Source organism: Protopterus annectens, chromosome 2.part0 (genome assembly GCF_019279795.1).
Source record: "Protopterus annectens isolate FY-2018-M chromosome 2.part0, PAN1.0, whole genome shotgun sequence".
Taxonomy (NCBI): domain Eukaryota; kingdom Metazoa; phylum Chordata; order Ceratodontiformes; family Protopteridae; genus Protopterus; species Protopterus annectens.
In genome coordinates this window covers 147063901-147090057 of record NC_056728.1, presented here as the reverse complement: position 1 = coordinate 147090057, position 26157 = coordinate 147063901, and the positions used below count along the sequence as shown (strand labels likewise).

Genomic DNA, 26157 nt, shown 5'->3' with positions numbered 1-26157 from the left:
AGGGCTACCCTGACAGGGATAATCCAAATGTGATGACTGCAACAGTGAAAGACGAAGAACATCTACCATGGCATGGCTAGCTACCAGGAAGTGTAATGCTTGGCTCTAGATGATTGCTACTGTTGAAGTGATATCTCAACCTCATGTGCAAAAGTGGGGGAAAAGGGGTTGTGGATGGATGAATTTTTATTTGCTTACTGTTCTTGAGTTTGGTTCAGCAGTAACTGTGGAAACAAGTAAACACCCAGACAGAGTGGTCTGCTTCCAGAAATAAAATATCATAGCCACATTCAGGGTTCTAGTGAGCATTTCCACTCCAAGCTATGACTGTGAAACTTGTTCCCTCACTGGAAATTTGCTGTATGGTACATTTGAGCATGTAGCTACCTCATCTACTGTCTTACATTGTGTCTGTGCAGTCAGAGGACAAGGAAGATGAAGTGGTCTACTGAGGAAAGACATACTTAGCCAAAACCCATTTATAGGTGTAACACTGGAACACAGGGAGGTCAGATGGCATGACTAGCTCAGGGAATACCCACAAACTTAGCATCACTTCCTGTTATGCTTGCCATCTCTGCCATGGTATTTGTTGGTCATTATCACTGCTGTTTGCCCATGCTTCTCTGTACTTTACTATGGTTACTAAGTCACATTACAACACTTGCTAATGATTTATTAGTCATGGTTCCTCCTCTTGTTTTACTTTACTTCTTCTGTTCATAGTTCTACATCACTTGACTGTCTTCACCCATCAGATAATCCTGCCTGTATTCATCATATAGTAATGCACCACCTTTTGGGCCTCATAAACCAGGGGCTGAAATTTATTTTGGAACTATTTACTTTGCCCAGCACGGGAAGTTGATATAATGATTAAGGTGTTTAGCTTACAGACCCATGGTACAGGGTTTGATCCTTACATGAGGTAACTGGCTAGGCTTAAAATAGCCCACAACGGCAGTTAGCCTAGTACTAGTCTGTGAACCTATACACAAGTGTAGCACATCTGGAAAGAGCAGGCCTTTTTAGACATGTAGGCCTACACTTGCAGCTCTACCTGCTCCCTTGTTAACACAGCATGAAATACACTCTCCTGCAGCAAGAAAATCGGCAGAGGTGTCATACTCTGGTGGTATAATAACCCAAGATGTCCCCAGCACTGCAGTGTACAAGGCATGATGACAGATATGTGAGCATATCACTGTGCACAAAGCAAGAGCTGTGGCTAGCAGTAGCCTACCTATCAACTGGGGAGGTGGTCAGCTAACTGGCACTATTTACCTCAGATACCCCCTACACAAACACAACAGGAAGGAGAACAACCCAACAGATGTTCATTTCTTTCTTTCCGGCATCTTGGAATGCCAATTTGTATGCAGTTTTTGTATTTATTTTAATGCACATTAGCATATATTCTACCATGCAATAAACACAATAATGCTAAGTAAACTTTTTAAGCTACATTAGTAATAATGAGATTTTAAGCCAGTACTGCCTGCTATTTTTTAATTAATTTGTTTACTTCTTTTAACTTGATAACTGCGGTGGTGGTGCTGCGGTAGCGTTGTCGCCTCACAGTTAGACGTTGCCCGTTCGATTCTCAGTTAGAGCGTCTTCTGTGGGGCGACATGTGTGAATGGGTGTTCCTTCATTGAAGGTTGTGCGTTAGGCCCGGCAAGCCGGCATGCAACAATCTACTGCCAATCATTAGCGGACCGGAGTTCCACTGTGGCGACCCCTAACCGGGAAAAGCTGAAAGACACAAACAAACTTCTTTTAACTTGATATCATTGCAAATGCAGGGGGTATGAGAATCAAACTCACATCTCTGGGTTTGTAACTTATTGCAGCTTTTAGTACAAGCTGAACCTAATTATCAGTAGAAACTTCTTCAGTCCCACAGCACCATGCACCTCTGACAAATTCTGACGTTCAGCCGAACAGAATTCTCCAGAAGGGAAACGTCATGTGAATGACAACGACATGAGCACATAGCTGAAGGCTGAGATCTAAGGAATGAATATGTTAGCCTTACATGGAAACACAAACTGTAATACAGTATAACCTGGCTTCATTTAAGCTCTGAAATGTGCAAAGCAATGCATGTTTTATCACTAATAAAAGAAAAAGACATTTCTGTATTTAGAACCCTGGGCAATAAACAGAAAAAGATGAAATGAGTAACTGACAAACAAGAGTTGCATATTTCTGACTAGATCTTAGAATGCCTATTATATTATGAATAAACATTCTAAAACTGAAAGCTTAGAACTTTTGTCATGATACCGTACAAAATTACATAAGCATGCAGGGATTCTGAATCATGGGATGCCTGTCAACCTTGACATTTCATAACTCTTCCCTTCACCCACTCTGTTTAATTAGATTATCTGGTTGTAAACTAAATACAGCCAGCTGGGAACTGAGTGAGTTAATTACTGTATAAGAAAAGAATTCTTTTTTTTTATTATTTATTAATGGAAAAATATCAACTATTATTTAAATGTATTTATGGGTGTCATTATTAACAAAGTTTCACAACATGTTAGAAACATTGTTGATATGCTAAAATTTAATGTTGGTTTTTCGATATGTATAACATTTAATAAAAATAATGTTGGTCTGAAGCCTAAGCTTTCTTTGAAAAAATGTTACTTTTTCTCAAGAAAGGAAAATGTCCTAGTCATAGCCAGAGGTAATCTGCATTATAAAACAACTGTAACATTCAGTTCCATATTAGGGATCTTGCAGCCCAAAGACCCATGTTTAAATCCTATCTTATCCATTAACCAGGTCATTTCAGCCATGCTGGGCTAAATTTAAAAAAAGCGTAGGCTATGACACTTTGTTCAAGTTGTGTTTAGACTTAACTCTTGACACATACATAGGGTTCTGAATGGTGCAGTCACAAATAATTAAATAAGAAATTTAGTTGTTGTGTCTTTCGGCTTTTCCCGGTTAGGGGTTGCCACAGCAGAACTCCGGTCCGCTAATGATTGGCAGTTGAAATTTTATGTGCCGAGTTGCCAGCCCTGATGCACAACCTTCAATGAAGGTACGCCCATTCACGCTTGTCTCCACGCAGAAGATGCTCTAGCTGAGAGTCGAACCGGACAGCGTCTTACTGTGAGGCGACAACACTACCGCAGCACCACCACCAAATTGTAGTCCTCTCCCATGTGATTTTCTGTTGGACATAACAACTTGACAACTTGAAGAGGTGATTTAAGTTTCGTGCACAGACAACAAAAGAGCCCTGCATATGCCAGAGTAATGTGTAAGAATATTTATTGAAAGAAAATTAAACAGAAAAGAGTTCTTTAAAATGACTGCAGGTTTCAGTAGCATCCCTGGTGTATTTTCCTGGTCTGTATCAATTAGTTGAATGCTCACTTGAGCAAATCACTATTCATAGAACTTAATTCAGGGAAAGTTCAATTAAGTGAATGATCGTTTCAGCGAAAAGTTTCCTAGGGAAAGGACGCAGTTGGCCATCATTGGGAATTTGCCCTTTTCCCCACTGTAGTGCGATCTCGGAGTTGCTATTTTTAGCTGGGGGGGTGAAGCAGAGTTTTACATTTTGTAGTGTTTTTACAGTCATAGCTGGCCCACTATTTCTTTTCCCTAGGAAACCTTTTGCTGCAACAATTGTTCACTTAATTGGGCTTTCACTGAATTGAGTTCGATGAATAGCGATTCGGTCAATTAAGCATTCGACAAAGTGATATAGACCTGTATTTTCCTTGCATTTTATACAAAAATATGCATCTTAGTGTGAAGTTCTGGCTTTATTTGTAGTGCTATTTTAATGCATATTTCACAGTACTAAATGCAACAATCTGTAATGAGTAACAAACTCCTTGCACTTTATTCCAATAACATTTTTCATCTGATGGCTGACATTACACCTTACCCTTAGCCAAAAAGCATTTTTTTGTGGATAAGAAAAAGATTTTCTTTAACCTACTCACAGCATTCCCTGTCCAACGTTATGTCCCAGGGTTTACTGCTTCTGAGTGATTTTACCATCCCTCTTCCATGACTGTGCCATTTGAACAGTATTCAAGGTTGCTTAAGAGTACTGTAGTATTAGTGACTCAACAGATAGCATATTTCCTTTCTAGGCTGCAGGTTCTATACGTACATCAGGAGATTGGATCATTTCTCATTATGGACACTGCAAGACAGCACTGGGGGGATGCTGAACTGCTGAGAGTGCTGTCCATTAAACTGAGGTCCTATCTGCCTCATTTGGTGATAGTTCAGGTGGATGTAAAAGATCCCATGGCACTTATTGAAAAAAAAAACAATAGGGGTTCTTTATTTAAACAACTAAAGTAACATCATATAAAAAATTTCAAACACAGTTCCCTACTTAAAATAAAAATCTTCTTTAACATTCCTTCTTTCTTTTTTCTTTTTTTTATATTTGCAAAAACATATACTATGGTAACCTATGAGTCAAGAAAGATTTGGACTTCCAAGCTCCAGCTGCCCGAAGTTCAGTCTTCTGAGGATCGAAGCTCCTCCACAAGAAATTAATGTTGGCAAGTTCTGCTGGCAGTGATGCCTTTTCTGGGGGAATCCCCCTTTCTGTGAGTCATTGCAACTCTGGAGTTGGTATATATTTGTTCAAAAGGTTTTAAAAAAGTGTTTTTTTTACCCCTTTTTTTCAGAAAATGTAGTTAGAGGTTTCTGATCCTTGGCATGTTGAGTTTTGTCCACTCATAGCGGAAACCATATAAAATCAAACATAAACTTTATAAAACCTTATATGCCTTATCTTTTCCCGCCTCACTTCTATATATTACACTCGTCCCATGTTTTATTATACAAAACTTCATTACATTTAGCTGACCAAATAAGGCAAATATATGCTAACAATTTTATGTCATTCATATTCCATTTATATTTTTCATTTTTTTTTTATAAAAAATACATATAAAATAATTTGCATATTCATTTTTTCAACATTCCAGTAATCTTCCATTCCTGTATAGACTTTTTATTCTTTCACACTCTAAAAAGCAAGCTCATCTGCTTCTACCTTTTCACACACATAACATATCCTTTCATGTACGACATGCTGCCTTTCCTGGTATTTTATTAATTATCAATCTCCACAAAAAAAAAAAAATCTTTACATTCCTTAATGTACCCAGATTTTTTTCTATTTTAGTGCCTTTTTAATTTCATGTTCTATTCTCTGCCAGAAGTCAACTCTGTAATATTTAACCATAATGTTTTTATACCTATCTTTTTTTGTTTTTGTCAGTTTTATTACGTGCCTAGAGTCTCTTTCAATTTTTGCATGTCTCATATGCTTACTAGATTGAATCAACTTGAAATTCTGTTTATATTTTATACTTAATATTTTACATGCAACATATTTTCTTTATTTTGTATGTCATGCAATGTTCCCAAACAAATTACTGGAATGACAACAACTTTGTCTCTGTAATTTACCCTGATGGAGCCAAAGCTTTTTAATACTGTTTCTTATCAACAGCTTCTCATAAAACTCTCTTTAACAGATCTCAAAGTGTTAAATGGCTAAAAAACATATTGACCATTCTTTATGTCCTTCTAAGTGTCCCTCAGGGCAACATCCCCTCCTCTTCAGCTGCACTTACTAGAGTCCACCACAGTCCAGAATCATGATGGTTCTACTATAATTTGTGCAGGGAAAAGTCTTTCAGGATCTACAAAATGTCACATAAATATCCTTAAGTGCTTTCACTCACTTTAATAGACATGAGCTTTATCAGAACAAACATTTCATTCATTACAAACTACTTAAATACCATTTGATATCAAATCACATGACTTTCACTTTGAAAACCTTAAAGTAACCTTCCTACTAACATTTAAATTTTTAAATAAATCAAATATAAAACAATTAATGTATATATATCTAACTTACTAATATTAAATTAAATAAAATAGATAATGAAATTATAAAATTATTTGATCCTGGCCATCTGCAAAAAACATTTCATGTTAACTGTGCCATTAAGGCCAGGAGGTTCGTCAGCTATTAATAGTATTTGCCACAAACTTTCCTTACACTCCAAAAGTGTCTTGTAATCACCAGAAAAAAACAAGTCAGTGTTGACCCTTTCCAAAACAAAAAAGAAAATTTCTTGAATACACATTCTGTGGCATGAACAGCCAGAGCATTGTTAACATCTTTTTTTCTTATAGCTAAACAATGCTCATAAATTCTTTTGTTTAATGCTCTAATGGTTTTCCCAACATAGAACTTTTGGCATGTATCACATGTTGCTCAGTATACCACATTGGTCGTACCACAACTGTATCGCTCTCTAGCCACAAACTTTCTTTTTAAATGTTTAAATTCTAAGCTGGACACATTACTCATGTATCTCCACTGTTTGCATTTGCCACATGAAAAACTTCCAACTGAACAAATCACTGAACTTGTAGTCTGATTTTTCTTGGATTCTAGAATTTGCTTAATACTAGTAACCTTCTTACAGCAAAAAAATGGTTTGTCACCTAAGATCTTAACTAATCCTGTGTTACCGATTATTACCTTCCAGTGTTTCAAAAGAATCTTTCTTATTACACTCATCTCATTGCAAATTGGTATAGGAAAGGCTAAAGTAAAATTCACATAGCCATTACTTATGACATTGTGAGATGTAACCCTTAAGGTGACATTATTGTCCAAAATTGGACGTGCAGAAGTGACCCTAAGTTGTAAAACTTCCTGAACTATCTTACAAAGCCAGTTCAAGTCACAACCTCTTTGCTGAAAAAAACTTAAGAATTTGTCTACTTCTTCTAAAAAGACTGATTGTTCAGTGGTCAATCTACTAAGTCCTTTCAAAAAAGGCAATACATACATCGCCTATAAAACAAAATGATTATGTATTGCCTTTTGTGGACAATATTTTGTTTTATAGGCGATACATAGATGATTTAATTTTTCTTTGGAAGGGCAGCTATGATAGTTTCTTACTTTTTGTTGAGCATCTTAATCGTAGCACTACGTTTTTGAACTTCACTATTGGCAGTTTTGGAGACTCCATAGATTTTTGGATTTACATCTCACCTTTGACATTAACACCTTGAGATTTCAAAGTCAGATATTTAGAAAGAACACATTTGTCAATCAATATTTACACAGAGAGAGTTTACATCCTGTCCATATGAAGAGTGGGGTTGTTAAAGGTCAGTTTATATGACTTAGTAGCTTGATGACTGAACAATCAGTCTTTTTAGAAGAAGTAGACAAATTGTTAAGTTTGTGCAACAAAGAGGTTGTGACTTGAACTGGCTTTGTAAGATAGTTCAGGAAGTTTTACAACTTAGGGTCACTTCTGCACGTCCAATTTTGGACAATAATGTCACCTTAAGGGTTACATCTCACAATGTCATATTAATGGCTATGTGAATTTTACTTTAGCCTTTCCTATACCAATTTGCAATGAGATGAGTGTAATAAGAAAGATTCTTTTGAAACACTGGAAGGTAATAATCGGTAACACAGGATTAGTTAAGATCTTAGGTGACAAACCATTTTTTTGCTGTAAGAAGGTTACTAGTATTAAGCAAATTCTAGAATCCAAGAAAAATCAGACTACAAGTTCAGTGATCTGTTCAGTTGGAAGTTTTTCATGTGGCAAATGCAAACAGTGGAGATACATGAGTAATGTGTCCAGCTTAGAATTTAAACATTTAAAAAGAAAGTTTGTGGCTAGAGAGCGATACAGTTGTGGTACGACCAATGTGGTATACTGAGCAACATGTGATACATGCCAAAAGTTCTATGTTGGGAAAACCATTAGAGCATTAAACAAAATAATTTATGAGCATTGTTTAGCTATAAGAAAAAAAGATGTCAACAATGCTCTGGCTGTTCATGCCACAGAATGTGTATTGTTCAAGAAATTTTCTTTTTTGTTTTGGAAAGGGTCAACACTGACTTGTTTTCTGGTGATTACAAGACACGTTTGGAGTGTAAGGAAAGTTTGTGGCAAATACTATTAATAGCTGACGAACCTCCTGGCCTTAATGGCACAGTTAACATGATTTTTTTTTGCAGATGGCCAGGATCAAATAATTTTATAATTTCATTATCTATTTTATTTAATTTAATATTAGTAAGTTAGATATATATACATTAATTGTTTTATATTTGATTTATTTAAAAATGTAAATGTTAGTAGGAAGGTTACTTTAAGGTTTTCAAAGTTAAAGTCATGTGATTTGATATCAAATGGTATTTAAGTAGTTTATAATGAATGAAATGTTTGTTCTGATGAAGCTCATGTCTATTAAAGTGAGTGAAAGCACTTAACACAGTTATTTTGGCAGTCCTGTGGTTGGATTTATTGTCTTAGTTCAGTTTTTTCGGTGTCATTTTTTATCTTGTTTTTGGTGCAGTTTATGTGAGTTTTACATAAATATCCTTCTCATCTATTGAATCCTGGCTAACTCAAAATTTGTTCTTATTGCAATCTCATCCCCCCCCCCCAAACATTCTCTTTATTATTCAGTAATGGCACTAGCATTAAAATTATCACTTATACAAAACTCCCAGAAGTTTCCGTTGGCTTCTACCTTAAATTTGACATACTTATCCGACCAGTGACCGAAAAGAAGCTTTCAAAGATTAGGATACCTGTACAGAGTTAAAACTTTTCTAAGAGACTTCACTAAAAAGCAGTGTAACTGCCTTCCTTCTGCCTACTCTATTAATATGTTGCATCTGCATTCACTAACTTACTCTGTACTTACCTATCAAAAGGTGAACAAACCAGTAACAGCAGGGCCTTACGCACCGCAACTCTAACAAACAAAACCCACCACTGCATTATACTGAAACAAACTGGTTTGAGTTTCCCAACATCCTTAAACTCAACCAACTAAAATAAGCCCACAAGATCCTACATATGCCAGATAAATGTCCCTCGTTATTTATTTTAATCTATTCTATTTATTTATGTTATTTATCCTTTGTTGACTAGGTTAGTCCCATGAGGTTATTAGCCTCTTTTCAGGGGAGACACAAGGTGGTATTTACACTACTTGGGGAAATTTATCAAAGGCATCAGGAAAATTATTTATTATTTATTTCTTTATTGCTTTGTTTAATTTTCACTGCAGGCCCTGGGAGAAATGCTCCATTTTACAGTATGAGTAGAAGGCAGCTATACAAGATTTACATACTAAATGTACATACATACATGGACTAGTAATAATATGACAATTAAAAAATAATAACTATACATGCATAGAATAGTAAATGAAAAAACATCAAATTGCAATGATGTGACAGATAATGAAAACATGACAGTTACTTTCAAATAGAATCAGCTGAAAATAGATATTGAGTAGGAGACAGTAAAGTAATTATAACATGAAGATAGCTACAAATTATGAAGTATTAAGGAGGTCCTAACATGAAGATAGCTACAAATTATGAAGTATTAAGGAGGTCCAGGCAAAAGGAAGGCAGAGATAGAAGTGGAGAGGGGTAGATGATAGTCAGATAGTTAGAGATTGTGAAGAAGTAGCTGTATTATGGCCAGTTGCATAAAAGAGGGGTAACAGTAAGGGTTTGGAGGTTATCCAGGAATATCTCATGTACAAATGAGCATGTAGGACTTTAGCTGAGTTTTAAACGATTTTAGGGAGTGTTCTTGTTGTATTGTTAGAGGGATGGAGTTCCAGGATTTATAGAGGTGGTTGGAGAGCAGTGAATCACCAGCAGAATTGTTGGGTTCAGATACATTTAACAGGTATTCGTTAGATGAACGTAGTGGCCTGAAAGGTTATACATTTGTATGAGATTCAGTTTATGCACAATGTTATGGATTTGTGGAAGTTGTGAGTAGGTTAGATAATATGGGAATTCCAGCCCTGTAATCCCCTTAGGACGGCACAGTGGTAGGTCCTATTTAGATGGCTGGCAGTGAATCACGCTGTTTTGTAGTAACATTGCTCAAGTTAAACTTCCCCTACTCTTTTTGATAGGTGCTGTGGGATCTTTTACATCTACCTGTGCTACTACCAAATCAAGCAGATGGGGCCTCAGTTTAACACCTCATCCGAAGAACGGCACAATCAGGAGTGCAGCAACCCCCTTAGGCTGCACTGCAGTGTCAGCAATTCATCTCCCTGGTATGGAAATAAAAGCCACAGCTTTCTGTATCAAAGAGAGTGTGCTACACATTGCACAACTGACACTCCTTGACTCTAATTATGCCCTTTACTCACCGCCATACACTCTCAGATGCTCAGGCACATTTCTGGCTTCCACTACCCAAGCCAATAACTCACATGGTGATTCTCTGTACTCCTCATCCATATCCAAACTCTGAACTGACCTTCCTCCACCTCTCTGGCTAACTGAGAGTGCTGATAAATTGAAATTTCTACTGAAGTCCCACCTCATGCACACCAGCATATACCATCGTTCCACCTCTCTTGGTTGAACACTTCCACTAATCTCCTTCTCCTCTCCACTCTTCACACCTTCTAACATACCCCCATAGTACTTGGTCATACACCTTCTCAAAATTGTACAATTTTTCACTACCCCTTGGCTATGCATTCTGCCTCTGTAGTTCTATATTACTATATCATACCTCACAATCCCCAAACTGTATTCTCCTCCAGCTTACCCCACTTTTACACTTTTATCTTCTTTCTTCCACTCCCTTAAACTTTCCCATATCCTCATAAGGCCTTTCCTCTACTTCAGCTTCACTTTAGTTCATGCTACTCATGACTTATCACATACTATACTATTCAACATTATGCACACATCTTTCCATCTGATCTACCTTATAAAATAACAGTACTGTTTCTCTCATTAGGTACTTCCTACAGTTTTGAATTTGTGTTTGTTAAATTACACATCTCCATACCTCTGTTGTAAAACTCTTAACTTTACTGTTTTTGTATATGCTTTTATGTTCAAATGTTTATGAAGCTTTCCTCCCTGGGGATCTGAAGAAACAGGCTTTGGTCCAGTCAGACTTTCTCAGTAATCAAATGTGAATAAACTGAATAAACAAAAAAACCTAAACATCTCTATGTTTTGTATTGTATAGTGGTATATTACACCTCTTTTTACTGAATTTAATTTAAAACCCCAAACTAATTGAAAAACATCTTCAAACAGATCCCTTTCAGGCCTATGATTCCTGTACAACAATTAAATCCTTTTCCTCTTGTATGAAATCATTCCATTGATTTAGTATAATCTATCACTGAACATAATGCCTAACACTTCAATATCATGTCACATATATATATATATATATATATATATATATATATATATATATATATATATATATATATTTATAGGTTTACCTACATAAGGTCTAATGCCATAACTTCTAATGTTCATTTGATCGAAAAATAACATCTAAACCCAAAACATTGAAAGATCAAAATGTCTAAAATTGTTTAATTGAAAACGCAATTAGATCACCTCTACTATTTATTTATATACACACATATACATATACATATCACTTATTTTCTCTGCTTAAATTTAATCATCCATGGTTCCACAAAGGAAAATATATACAATCCTTCTTGTATAAGTACTCACATAGGTAACTGTGTATATTCTGGCTTGGGATTGTACTATGCTACTGTCATCTTTTTCTCCTATTAGAATTTAATTAGTAAGGTAAGAAACAAAGGAATGATACCCCCGCCATTTACTTCTGATCTAGTTCAGTAACACTGAACTTTAATGTTCCATCACTTAAGGTCTAGTTCAGTAACACTGAGCTTTAATGTTTCCACCAGTTAAAATCTACTTCAGTAATACCAGGCTTTAATGTTCCACCAGTTAAGATCTAGTTCAGTAACACCGAGCTTTAATGTTTCCACCAGTTAACATTTAGTTCAGTAAAACCAAGATTTAATGTTCCACAAGTTAACATCTAGTTCAGTAACACCGAGCTTTAATGTTTCCACCAGTTAACACCTAATTCATTAAAACCAAGCTTTAATGTTCCACAAGTTAACATCTAGTTCAGAAACACCGACCTTTAATGTTCCACAAGTTAACATCTACTTCAGTAACACCAAGCTTTAATGTTCCACCAGTTAAATCTAGTTCAGTAACACTAAGCTTTAATGTTCCACCAGTTAAAATCTAGTTCAGTAACACTAAGCTTTAATGTTCCATCACTTAAGGTCTAGTTCAGTAACACTGAGCTTTAATGTTCCACCAGTTAAATCTAGTTCAATAACACTAAGCTTTAATGATCCACCAGTTAAGATCTTGTTCAGCAACACTGAGCTTTAATGTTTCATCACTTAAGGTCTAGTTCAGTAACACCAACCTTTAATGTTTCCAACACTTAAGGTCTAGTTCAGTAACACTGAGCTTTATTGTTCCACCAGTTAAATCTAGTTCAGTAACACTAAGCTTTAATGTTCCACCAGTTAAGATCTAGTTCAGTAACACTGAGCTTTAAAGTTCCATCACTTAAGGTCTAGTTCAGTAACACCGAGCTTTAATGTTCCACCAGTTAAGCTCTAGTTCAGTAGCACTGAGCTTTAATGTTTCACCAGTTAAGATCTAGTTAATTAACACTAAGCTTTAATGTTCCACCAGTTAAGATCTAGTTCAGTAACACTAAGCTTTAATGTTTCCACCAGTTAAAGGCTTTAGGGAAGTTTGGCTGTTTATGAATTCATGGAGCACAATGTTTTGATAGATCTAACTTTATTGATCTACTGTGGTTTATTCAGTTTAGCTGTGTTAAATTTAAAGACAAAAAAAATAACTTTATTGTTTTTTTTACTTATTCATGCTTGAGCTATTTTTTCCAACTAGTCAGATTAATTTGTAGTGGAATCCAGAGGAAAAATGTCCCCTTAATGAATTACAGAAACAATAATATTTCAAGCATACAGCACAAATATAGTGTGTGCAGCAATTCATATTATATACAAAAAATAATTCCATAAGGTCAAAAAAGTATAAATGTAATACACTGTAAAACAAACTATACCCAAAATAAACCAAAAGTCTAAAAGTCATAACTTTAACAGCTGTAACCTATATCATGACAAAACCATTGAGGTGTTTTTTGTGAGGCAACTGCATAAAATAAATATGAAGTCTAGAGGCATAATCTTACTCCGTCAAAGACACTATGTTAGCCAAAGAGGTAACAATAAGTTAAGAAAAAGTATGTGAGAAAAGGAAATGTGATTGTGGAGGTGATGGTTTTGGAAATAAAAACATACCTTACATTATTTAGAAATGGTGTAAAAAGTTGAGAAAAGGAGTAGAAGGGAACAAGAAGGAATGGGATCGGGGAGCGAATGCCTGGTTATGCAGAGAAAGAAGTAAAAAGAGAAAAATAAATTAGAGGAAAGAAAAGGAGAAAAAAGTATAATTGTGGACAGAAGACGTACAGAGGAACTAGATATAAGTTTGGGGAAGAATGACCTTACTATCTAGCCCCACTGAAGATACAATAAGTTGTATCTAAGACAATACACAGCGGCAGCTTTCCTAAGAACTTAATTGAAGACAACGCTCTGTAACTCTGAGCATTCTATTCCTCTGGATAAAGGGTTTAATGGACTATCACAATTTGCTGAACCAGATGTGCCCCAGTAGGCAGGGTTAGATGACTGGGGGAGCAAGTAAAGGACACCAGCAATAAGCTATGTGCATGAAAGTTTATCCATGTTTTTGTCATTAACTAATCAAGCGACTACATGTGCATGGTGGAGAACAGGGTAGTCTAGATAACAACACTGTTAATCATGAGCATAAAATGCAGCTAGTCTTTGCTACTTCATAGCTCTTGCTGTTTAAGGGAATGAATGGGTCTTAAGTGGTAGAGCATAATGAGAAGTAGATTTCACGTGATCGGCTAAATGGCATAATTAGGAAAAAAACAAACTAGTGTTAACAGAAAATGTATCTGGCATAGATACAGACATGAGTATGCTACCAATTATCACTGGATTCCCTGCACATGAGATTCCGGAATTTGAACAAGTCGCATCTCTATAACCATCATCGATAACTTTTCACTAATAAATTAAGGCTAATTGGTATATAATTGCCAAACTCATTCCTAATGCCGTTATATATACAAAGAAGCTCAACAACATTTCTGTCAGAACTTGATGCAGTTCAAACATAGACTTGAGAAATACTATCAGTGAATCAGCTAGATGGTACTACCTTGAATACCTTTAACCCCTATGTGGCATATTTTATGGATGCTGGCATTTGTAAGTTTATATTAACTGCATTTTAACATGTAGAATATCTTAGCTGTATAATATTATTAGACAAATAAAACTGATATCAATGAAACTACTTCAGTCATGCCATATGAATTGACCTGCACATCTGAGTAGGCACTGTTCAGTTTCCAGGCTTATTTATTGCTATCCACAACTCAGGCAAGACTTCCACCATTTTCCAAAGTTTATCTAAATTCAGAATCCATTCAATGTAAAATAACAGTTGACATTAAGCGCGTTTGTCCCTCAAATGGATAAGTCATCAAAATATCAGTTTAACATATTGTTTCCTTATATTGATTATCAATTTTTTAAAGAAACACTACTTTTAAAAAATTGGTCAAACTGCACCAATTAAAAGGTAAAGTTTGTGTCTGAGTGCACCAAAACCAGTTATAATCACCACATACTTCACTGACTATGCAAATGATGAGATAACCTCTGGCAAAATCTCTGTCTCATTTAGGCACACAGAATTGCAAAGAAATAATCGTTCAATGTTTATATATAAATATATATACAGATATATATATAGCTATAGATATAGATGTAGATGTAGATATAGCTCAGACATAGATTTCACTATTAACATGTAAAATAAAAGGACAGAGTGGCATTCTATATAGACTGAAATAACATAATAACAAGCAGATATAAACATGCTATTCCTGTGGAAAATATCATTAAAACAAATTGCTTATGACAGGGCCCATCTCAATTTACATATCAGTGGAGCAGTGTTTCAAAACGATAATAATAATAATATGAGTGCTTTGCAGACTACACCTCTCTACTTGCCATAAAGGTGGGACTACACTACAGATTATAATTGACTATGAAGTTCCTACGTCTTAGGGAAAAGGATAGTCTTCCTCACTAAAGTGACCACCTTCAGTGTACTGGAACTCATACAGGAACAGCTACCCGTAGTGTGTGTGTGTATATAGATATATATATATATATATATATATATATATATATATATATATATATATATATATATATATATATATATATATATATATATATATGTGTGTGTATATATATATATATATATATATATATATATACACACACATATGTATACATATATATATATATATATATATATATATATATATATATATATATATATATATATATATATATATATATAAAGTGATTAGAGACAGCAGTTTGAAACTTAATTTCGCATGTCCATATTTGGGCAGTTGCGTCCTACAACAAAACAGAGACATGTGAAATGCCTTTCAATATTTTGGCTACAAATATTTCTAATTCAACCTATTCATTGCAGAAAAATAATACTCTGCATCTAGAGCAACATAATGTGATATGAAAGAACATAAACTACATTTTGAAAAAAATTGACATTTATTTTGATAATAAAAATGAAAAAATTAACATTTATTTTAATAATAAAATAAATCATAGACATGTTTCTATTGATTATGTCTTTGGTTTGCTCTATACATCTCACCTTTCAATCAAACTATTACACATCTCACTTTATGCATCTGAAATGGTACACCCCCAAACTTAATATGACATGGAATATATTAATGTTTTGTGTCCTGAAGCCTGCTTACCAACAATTAACAATAGCAAAGGATGTTTGACTCTAGTTAGAATATGATCTATATCTTCCCAGTTCATTAAATAGCAAAGTGATCTAAAGCTCCTAATAAACAAATAACATTAGTAACAAACCATATGCAAAGTTTCTCCACACTAGAAGTCCAGGTATTGTTTACACTTCTATTTAAACTCTGAGATCTGTAAAACTGCCTTATATTATCTTGTAATCCCCACAACACAAAAAAACATTATAATCTATTCTCAAAGCACTTTTCTGCCTTATTCCTATAACCATGATAAACAAAGGAAAGGTACTGAATATTCCATAAATCCTTAATAAACCAAAGAACCCAAGCTGTGTGCATTTTGTAAATCTTTAACTAAGCCTTCACATGTACTGAACAGTTTTGTAATGGTATTAAACATTCTGTAAATCTTTCAAACTGTAGTAGATTGCCTCAGTAATTAAATCTCTGCCTTACAGCTTAGGACTCTGAGGTTCAAACCTGACTTCCAGTAACTATATGTGTTGACTTGGAATGTTCTCCCCTTACCTGCATGGGTTTTCCCTTGCAGTTCAGTTTCCTTACATCTTCCAAAAACATAGTAGTTAATGGGGTACTTTGTAATTGTCCACATGTTATGTTCATCCATACCCTTATGGTTCAAGTTGTGACCAGGAAAGATCCATGATAACCAGATCGCTTATTCAGTTAATAAATGAATAACTTAAAATTAAATTAAATGAAAATGTAAATTTCATAGAACAATAAATTCACACTAGACATTCATGTGATTGAATAAAGTCATTATGAAATGTATTCTAGTTTTGCTTTCCCATTGAGGAAACAACTCAGAAACAAGAATGGTTTGATAAGAATTATCAGTAACAACAGATGAATTAAATCACAAAAGGGTATTAAAAGATGAAGTTATGCATTATAATATTACTCATGACAAAAAAAAAATCACAATCTCTGCTCCAGATAAGAAAATCAAGATTTATACAAAAACATATAAAAAAGATAAAAACGTAATAATGTAAAACAGTTAGTTTATCCACAGCCTCTTTAAGTTTTGCAAGGAGGTGAGAAGGAAATCAGCAGAAACAACACAAAAAATAAATTCATAATTTTTAGAGAAATATCCATGAAAACCAACATTATGGGGATGTAAACAGATGATGAAGCAAAAGGAACTATAAGACATTCCAAAAAAGATAATATGGAACAGAATTGCTAACAGATATAAATTAGGAAAGGGGAAGTACCTGGCGGAAAAGTACAGACCCATATCATTCATCCAAGTTTAAGCTAAAAACACTAGCATTCTGAATCCTGACATAGCCATAAGTTAAAACAGTGGGTTACAAACATCATTGTGGATGTAACTTCCAGGTGATTAATATCATCTAAGTTAAATAAAATGTGATGGAAGTCAGCTGATGTGACTGGAATGGAATACTTAATGTCCTGCTATAACAGAATCCTACCAGGAAAACTTTTTGTTGGCCTTATGCCTAGACTGCAGCCTTGCATTCAACCATTGGAAGTCAGCCATCTTGTGAAAAGCAAAGACGGAATTTTGGATATTAGACCAAAAGGTGCAAATGATAACAGAAGTTTACAGGGGTCTAGGGTATGCCCTAATGCCAAAGTAATAACAGTGATATTGCCCTTACTAAATGTCAACATTACCGTGAGATGACAAGCTTACTCCTTCATTTATACCAAGCTTACCTTTGCCACATTAAGCAGCACATAGAGAATGCAGAGGATCTGATATCCTACAATCTGGAAATGATGAATTTACAAATAGCTGTTGTCTGAATGATAATATTTCCCATACAAGCCAGACACATAACGAGAGACCTTTTTTATATGTAAACTGGGAAGTTTATCTCCTTTTGGAAAAACTACTAGCTAAAATTAAAAAATGTCAGGTTGAAATGATGAGAAAGACAGAGGAGTTTATTATGCAGCAGTCGTCTTTCTCTTTGGGTGCATGTTTTACCTCCTAAGGTTTGATAAACTTTATTACCCTAAAAAAAAAAAAATGTTTTATTAATCCTTTTACTCAAAATTTTTAACTTATTTAGTCGGGTATGTTGATATGTTACTATAACAGTACTATAAAAATGTTCCTGTATTTGAAATGTTTTACCTGTCTGACATTATCTGTATTGTATATGGTCAAAATTTCTGTCTTGTAAATTGTCTTAATGTGGAGCTTTTCTCCCCGGGCCTATGCTGAAAATGGGCATACATGCAGTTGGACTATCCCAGTCAACAAATGTAAAATAAAAAATAAATAAAAAAAAATGTAAGTCAGTTCTACAAGTCCCAATGCACACTGAAAATACCTGAACCAATTATGCACAAATCAAAGAATAAAACAGCAAAGCAGGTAGTGGGCATTTTTGCAATGGGAAATTCCTTGGTGGGCCATTTTATAACAAGAGATTCTTTGGTGGCCCATTTTTATGCTTTTTTTTATTTACTTTATGAATTTTATGAAAGTCATAAGCATTCTCACTTCAGTATCTCTTATCTCCTTCCATGGAGGTGTATCTCTAATGTGTACCTCTTAATTGTCTAGGAGATTACTGTTTTTATGCCACACATGTAAATAAGTGTTACATGGTTGAAGCTTTCTAAGTAATTTTCTAAAACTTGAAGTTCCATCGTATATATTAATGATATTGCAGAAAGATTAACTGAGAGTTTTTTCTTACTTAACATACATAAACTTGTAGTAAAACAAGGATAATTAATAGAAAACAAAGTTATGCATTAAGGCTAAAAAGTTCTAAAATAAATAATAGAATAAATCGCATCTTTCAGTATTAACTGGTAGTCTAAGATGTCACATATTTGCAGAATAATTCAATAATTATTGAATTTTCCAGCTGATGTGACTGGACTGGAATGCCTGATGTGCTGCCATAAAAGAGTCCCACCAGGAAAACATTTTGTTTGCCTTAAACCTAAACTGCTAACTTGTATTCAACTGTGGGGAGCCTGCCATCTTGCAGTATGCAATGACTGGATTCTGAATAGTAGACGAACAGGTCCTGGATAGAAATCTTCCTGTCCAATGCTAAAGTAATAGTTCCTTCCACAGCCATGATTTGTTGCTGCATTACTGAAGTACTTTAATCATCACATGATATAGAGGACAATAGAACTACAACGCCCACATGACTTGGGGCAACATTGCCATAGAAACCAAATCAGACAGTAGGCAACTGACAGATTACACAATATGTTATGAGCAAATGCAGAGGGGAGAAATACTATTTAATTAGTTAATACAACTGATAATTAAAACCCCCAGATAAGAAATGTTGTCAAGAACATGCAGTTAGTGAAAAATAGCCCAGATGAAGATGGCAAGTCAGTATATGGGAGAGAGAGAAAGATTATTATGGCACAACTGTTAAAAAGTATGCCTTGTGTATGAGATGATCTGGTAAACCAGATGAAGAATCCATGTAAGAAAATTATATACTAAACAGTTAATGATAGGAAAAAGTGAAAAAGTAAACAGACTAGAATGAGTTAAAGTCATTGTCTGCAGTCAGATTCTATGTTTTCATTTCTGTGAAAGTACAAAACAGTTACATCTAGTGTTTAAGTTAAATCTCCTACTATAATAACTGGTCGAGTAGTAATAGATGATTAATGCACTGTCAGGTATAATGATTCATATGATTAGTTTTGAGAGCACATTTTTCCCTGCTTTACAACTAAGTTGAATGCTAGTGGTTAATTTGTGTAGAAGGCAATAATTGTCTCAAAAGTGCTGATGAAGTTAGTATACGAGGGTTAAAAACTGAATGTCGCATGTTTGTCTATTTTATGAAACACCAGTATAGAAAACTGAGGTTCTGATTATTATTGCAGATTCAGGTAAGACAGTCTGGATGATATTAGAATTAATGTTACATCACAAAGTTTACCAGCAAAGAAACCCAGTGTCAAAGCTATTTATGTGACTTGAGTAAGACTAATAAGGACTCCAGGAATACAAGGAAATACCTGAGAAAAAGTACACTATGGAATGTAACCAAATGTGCACAAAATGTGGAGAATGGAGCAGTGCTGAAATTCATTCTGTAATTCACCAAAGTGACAGGACAGTAAAAGGCCATACTGACTTGTGCCAAACTACACCTAAGTACGCATTTAGTCAGCAAAGCAGAGCTTATGAAGCTGGAAATGTACAATTCCTTCATATGTCAAAAAGAAGACTGTCAATAAACACCATACAAGCTATACTTAGCAGATTAGCTCAGAAGAGTTCGCTAATAACAACATATATTCTGTAGTCATGAGTTTGATTCCCGCAGTTTATTTTTCTTGCAAAACAGGTAAGTATAATTTATGTAACCCAAGTGCACTCTTATGTTATCTCCAAAACTAACAAAAGCAAGCACACTGGAATAACATGATTGCACAGCAGTCTCACATGCAACTTCAAGTTAAATATATATTTTTAAATGTATGATATTATATAGTGATAATTGCTCTTTACCCAACAAAGAATGATCAAACGTTAGGACGTTTCATTATCATTGTTAAAGGTCAGACTTAATTTAATCTGAAAAAGTCCAGCAACACCCCCACATACACACACACACACACACACACACACACACACACACACACACACACACACACACACACACACACACGCACACACATGCACACGCACGCACATACACACACACACGCGCGCACGCACACACGCACACACACAAGCACACACACATACACAAGCACACACACACGTACACGAGCGCACACACACACACATACACACATAGATATATATATATATATATATATATATATATATATATATATATATATATAAAAATCATAAAGTCAAATGAATAGTTTAATTTAATAAATCAGCAGATATAGATGTTTAAATAAGGATGTTGAAGTTTCATCTTAATTCTGTCCTGTTTCTTAAGGCTTGCATAACCTACTATATCGAATATAGTAAATAAAACATGTGCCCAACATGTATAATAGGCCAATATTTCTAAAAGGGGTTGTACTACATTACTAGTGCTTGACAGTGAAGTCCATGGAGCTTATGATGTCAAATGAATGCTAAGATAGGAACAAAACCAATTTCTACATAATTGTTCTTGTAAAGTCTTGTATAAGATGCAGTCTGTCATATGAAGAAATACACACTCATTTTTCCTAAACACTGAATGACTGAAAAGTATAAAAAAGCTAAACATTTTCAGTTGCTGAAGACCTCATCATTGTAAAAGATGAGTTTAAGTTTTCAAGTGATAAATGGCAGAACAGATTTGATTTGACAAATATGTGGCCACTCAACTGTGAGGACACTAAAGGTTAGAGATTAATGGCCCAAACTTCAATCTGATTTCAATAAATGACAAATACAACAGGCAGGTACAGTGCAATCCTACGTTTCTTAATTTCTAACATGGAACATGTAGTAAGGATGCAAATATATGTAAAACAAAATATAACTTTGCACAGAAGTTGTAGTAAATGTGTGATATGAAGTACTACAAGCAAATAATGTAGGCCATGATACTATAAAAAGGAACATCTTGAGTAAAGAAAAATCCACTCAACTGTAAGTCAAATGTTTCAGCTCTTTACGTAGCAAACATCTAGAGACAGCTTGCAAAACACTATCATGACACACCTGCCCTTGTACTGTTCCCTTTTTGACAATTTTGGGACAGACATACCATTTTCTCTAACACCAGGAACATATAAATAAAGTTGAACTTTCAATGCAGACACTAGTACATTTTTAAAAGGAAACAGCACTGAAGTTTACGTCTACTATATATACAGCCTTTTAAGTAGCCCTCTTAAAAACTCTGACTGGGCCATGGTCTGCTTTTTGTTTTTTTTTTTTTTTTTTGTTTTAATTGTGCTCATACCCTGACTATGGTTCTTCTGATGACTATCTATGGATGACTCTTGACCCCACATTAAGGGATGTTACCCTGCACCAGGCAAAGAGATTTGAAAAAGTAATCAGAACATTTTAGCAAGGATATTATGCACACAAGTATCTATGAAAGCCACATCTTACGACCAAAACATTAAATATCCTTTTTCTACACTAATGATTCAGCCAAAGACAATGTTATGAATTCTATCAGATACGTCATAGTTGTAGTGTCTCAACCTTTCTACTCCATTTTGTTAATAATAGTACTGTATCATCCCTCTTTGTGTCATCGACATAGGACACACCTCCAGCATGCAGATGGCAATGCACATCAAAAAAACTTCCTACCCCATCTAAATATATCAAAATCAATCTATATTTTAAAAGTTTCATTAACTTTACATTGTTTTCACTAATATATTTACCACTGCGCCCTTATATTAGTTTTTTATTTTTCTTTTGCAATTTTTTCACTATATTCTATAAATATATGTGCAAAATATAATAAAGGACAGCTAAACAATAAGACATCATACACTAATTTTACTTCATCAATTAAAAGCATTATAAATTTTGTCTTTGCAGTTTATCAGAAAGACATGCTCTCAAGATGCATGAAATCAACTTCCTGGAAAATAAAAAACTTTGCAATCAGAAAGCCTTTTGTCTGACAGCATCACCACTATTGGCCTACACACAGTGTAAAAGCTTGTGAATAACATTACAAAAAACAAAACAAAGACAATGTGCTTAATGAATACCTTGAGCCTGCGCTGCCGAACTATGGGAGTATCCAAGTGCTAGGAGTGCTGTTTCAACCAGCTGGTTAAAGAGCACGTCTTTGCGTACTAATACAAATTCAGCGTGTTCTTCTCTGCCATCATATTCAAGTGGACTGTCAGCCTGTTCCACTACACAAAATATAGGAATCATTATTCCTAGAAAGGAAAAAGAAAAACAAGACTGGTGAACACGGCAGTCTGAAACAGTATTCTTCTTCTTTGATGATGTATTAACTGCTGACTATTGCAGAAATGGTGACTACAATGTATGTGGTAGTCATACTGCTCAACCTCTTAGCACAAGAAATCTGAACAAAGCCAGAAATAAAGGGAGAACAAAGGACCAAAAATAGAGACAGATTTTAAATATTGCTCTTATAAACTTAGAAAGTTGTTAGAATAACAGGTTTTGCATTATTACGTGTTTTTCTGAAGGATACGAAGTCTGAAACTTAAATGTGTGTCATTATTTAGTATTACTTAATTACTTCAATCCTCAATGATTTGCCAAAAAACCTCAACTTGTATGAGAAACAGGCCAGAAATATGAGGCAAAAATCTGGACATTCTGCAAAAATCTGGACAGTTGAGAAGTATGGTGGTAATTTTCAATTCATTTGTTTATTTTAATTTTTTTATCTGGCTTTAAAGTCTTTCTTGTGAATATAAACACAAAATACATTGCAAGTTGCAAATATTAGTTCTCATTAAAAATGTGCATTTTTTTCTGACAGCAGCTGCATTTGTCATACTTCATGTCCAATTTTACATTTATTTTTAAAATTTTACAACGCATTCCAAATTTAACACATACTTAAATATTCTTTAGTGGCAGCTTAAAACATTTTGCACATAACATGACAAAATATTTTTACTAATTTGACACAAAACCTTCGGAAAACAGCTTCCCAAATCCAAAATCCTTCCATGAGTTGATGAGAAATTTTCAATACAAATCTTGGACCCAAAAATGCATGTTTAGGTATAGTTTGAATTAAAAGCATGCAACAGAGATTTTGAAATAAATGAAAAATAATAGTTGGCTATTTGTCATAAATATTAATAGTGACATCAACATTTAACCACTGACATATTTCTTGTGTGTGAATTGTGGCAAGATATGTTATTAAAGAGTTTTGTAAGGCAAAGCACCAACAAACATGAATGTTTCCACCCATAACATGTAAATTAACACTCTTGTTCATAGGCTCATATGATTCATTGTATTTACAAGTATGGCTCTAAGTAAAATTTTTGAAAAGCAAAAATTGAAAATCTGACATTCCATTAAGATTTTTCATATGATCAGATGACATTTTTCAACTCATAAAAATGATTATTACCATTATTACCATTTTTAAAAAAAGAAATTAGTGCTCCTTTTTGAGTCTCAGAATTCCAAATGACAAAATTTTGAAACTGCTGTGCAAAGAGTCTGGATAGTTGTTCTCACATCTCAGAAGCAGTCTGCCTACATAGAGGTTATAGAAGCATGGTCTCAACAACAAACAGACATTAAAAAGTTGATTTCAAGTGCCATTAGCATATTATATTCAGTCTCAAAATTCTGTTATTCAGAAGTCAAAGATTTTACAATACCTATCATATCCTTTCATAAACATCCTCCACAAAAAGTGTGACCTCAAATACTTCATATATTAAGAACCCAGACATAGTAGCATTGGTTAACTGGTTAACAGGAATACTGGGCTACTCAGCAGGTACTCAGAAATAACCAACTCGATGAATCAAAGAAAATAAAAAAAACTTTCCTTTATTCTGAACCAGGGTCCAATGGTTTCAGGTTTGCCGTTATAGACATGGTAATTATAGATCCATGAGGAGGTTATTTGGAGAACCGCCTGGAATATAGGGAGCCTTTTTGTCAATTAAAACTGAATGCCAGTACTCCTTTGGGTTTAAATTAATATGTATCTATTAAACCAGTATTAAAACAAAGAGCGCCTAAATTATAAAAATAGTAATTTATTATTATTATTTTTATAATTCATTCTTGTATTATTTATTTATTTATCTATTAGGGAATGAATGGATTATTTATAGAATTACACGCAATATATTTATTCAGCAAGTTTTTAAACTCCCTAATGTACTATGACCCTATTCACACACACACACACACACACACACACACACACATATATATATATATATATATATATATATATATATGTGTGTTTTATTTATGTAATGTTTGATTGAATTTATGCTTTGGAAGGTTTTATATGAAATGCTGGATGGTTAATAATATGGTTTTATAATTTTTGCAAAATGTTCATCACACGTTAACAAGATTTACTTCAGATGTATAGAATGGTTTTAAAATTTTTGCAAAACGTTCATCACACATGTTAACAGGATTTACTTCAGATGTATAGAATAGCTATTATTTTGTTTAATATCTATACTTATTTAAGGAGACTATAGCCACAGTGGTGCAGCGGTAGTGTTGTCGCCTCACAGCAAAAGGTTCTCCAGTTCAATTCTCGGCTGAAGCGCCTTCTGTGTGGAGTTTGCATGTCCTCCTCGTGGTCGAGTGGTGTTCAAAAGTCACTCGTGAATGGGCGTGCCTTCATTGAAGGTTGGGCTGGCACCTCGGCACCATAAAAATTGACTGCCAATCATTAGCAGACCGGAGTTCCGCTGTGGCGACCCCTAACCAGGAAAAGCCGAAAGAAAAACAACAAGTTATTTAAGGAGATTCAATTTATCTTGTTACTTATTTATTTATTTTATTTATTGTACTAAGTATACAGTTGTGTTTTTCATGGGAGATATCCCTTTAAATGAAGAATGATTGTCCTTAATTGGCTAACAGGTTTCTTGTAAATATGAGAGAGTTTGGGAATGTTAAATGGTTCTGAAGATGTCTCTGATGTCACCTTATGAGATGAAAACACTTAACGATTTTGAAATTATGTTCTTTTGTTCGGAATAAAGAAAAGTTTTTTATTCTCCTGGATTCATCGAGTTGGTTATTTCTGAGTACCTGCCAAGTAATCCAGTATTCCAGTTAAGCAACACTATTACATCTGGAGTCCTAGTTCTTTTGAGTAGCGTTTTGTTTCCTTTTTTCACTTTTGGTTCAGTACTTCATATATTATACTACAGTGGCCTTTAATCAAACAGCACTTTTGTCTCTGCAACATACCAGGTTATTTTAGCTGATGCTGCTTTTAGTGACTTTTCATCTCTGATCCTTAGCCTATATTCTTTAATGCAAGAGAAAAAAGTAAGCACTAATGATTAGCCAACTAGTGGTATGGTAATATAAGCAGAATACTCTCTACAAAAATATTTTGTGGTCACTAATTTCTGATATGTTTTAAGTGATATCAGGCTAATGCTATTGAATGGCATACAGTAATCAGTAAATACTTAGAATCTCAGAAGGACTTGTAGCTGAAAAAAATCATCTGAAAAGAATGGGGGCATATTGATATTTATAAATTTGCAATTTGTTAACAAGTTTTGTTAAGTGACCTAATGTTCCATGTTTTAATCATGATTCCACTTACAAAGTAACCTGCATGCATGTGTT

The 26157-nt window shown here is 34.3% G+C and overlaps 1 protein-coding gene across 3 annotated transcripts in view; it reads right to left on the bottom strand.

Moving 5' to 3' along the window:
• SATB2 (SATB homeobox 2) overlaps positions 1 to 26157 on the bottom strand; it is a 419213-nt gene that overhangs the window by 342242 nt on the left and 50814 nt on the right. For all 3 annotated transcript variants that reach the window (XM_044060638.1, XM_044060639.1, XM_044060640.1), the window contains exon 3: positions 22575 to 22751. In XM_044060638.1, coding sequence (XP_043916573.1) covers positions 22575 to 22751 — 177 coding nt within the window. The remainder of the gene's footprint in view (positions 1 to 22574; positions 22752 to 26157) is intronic.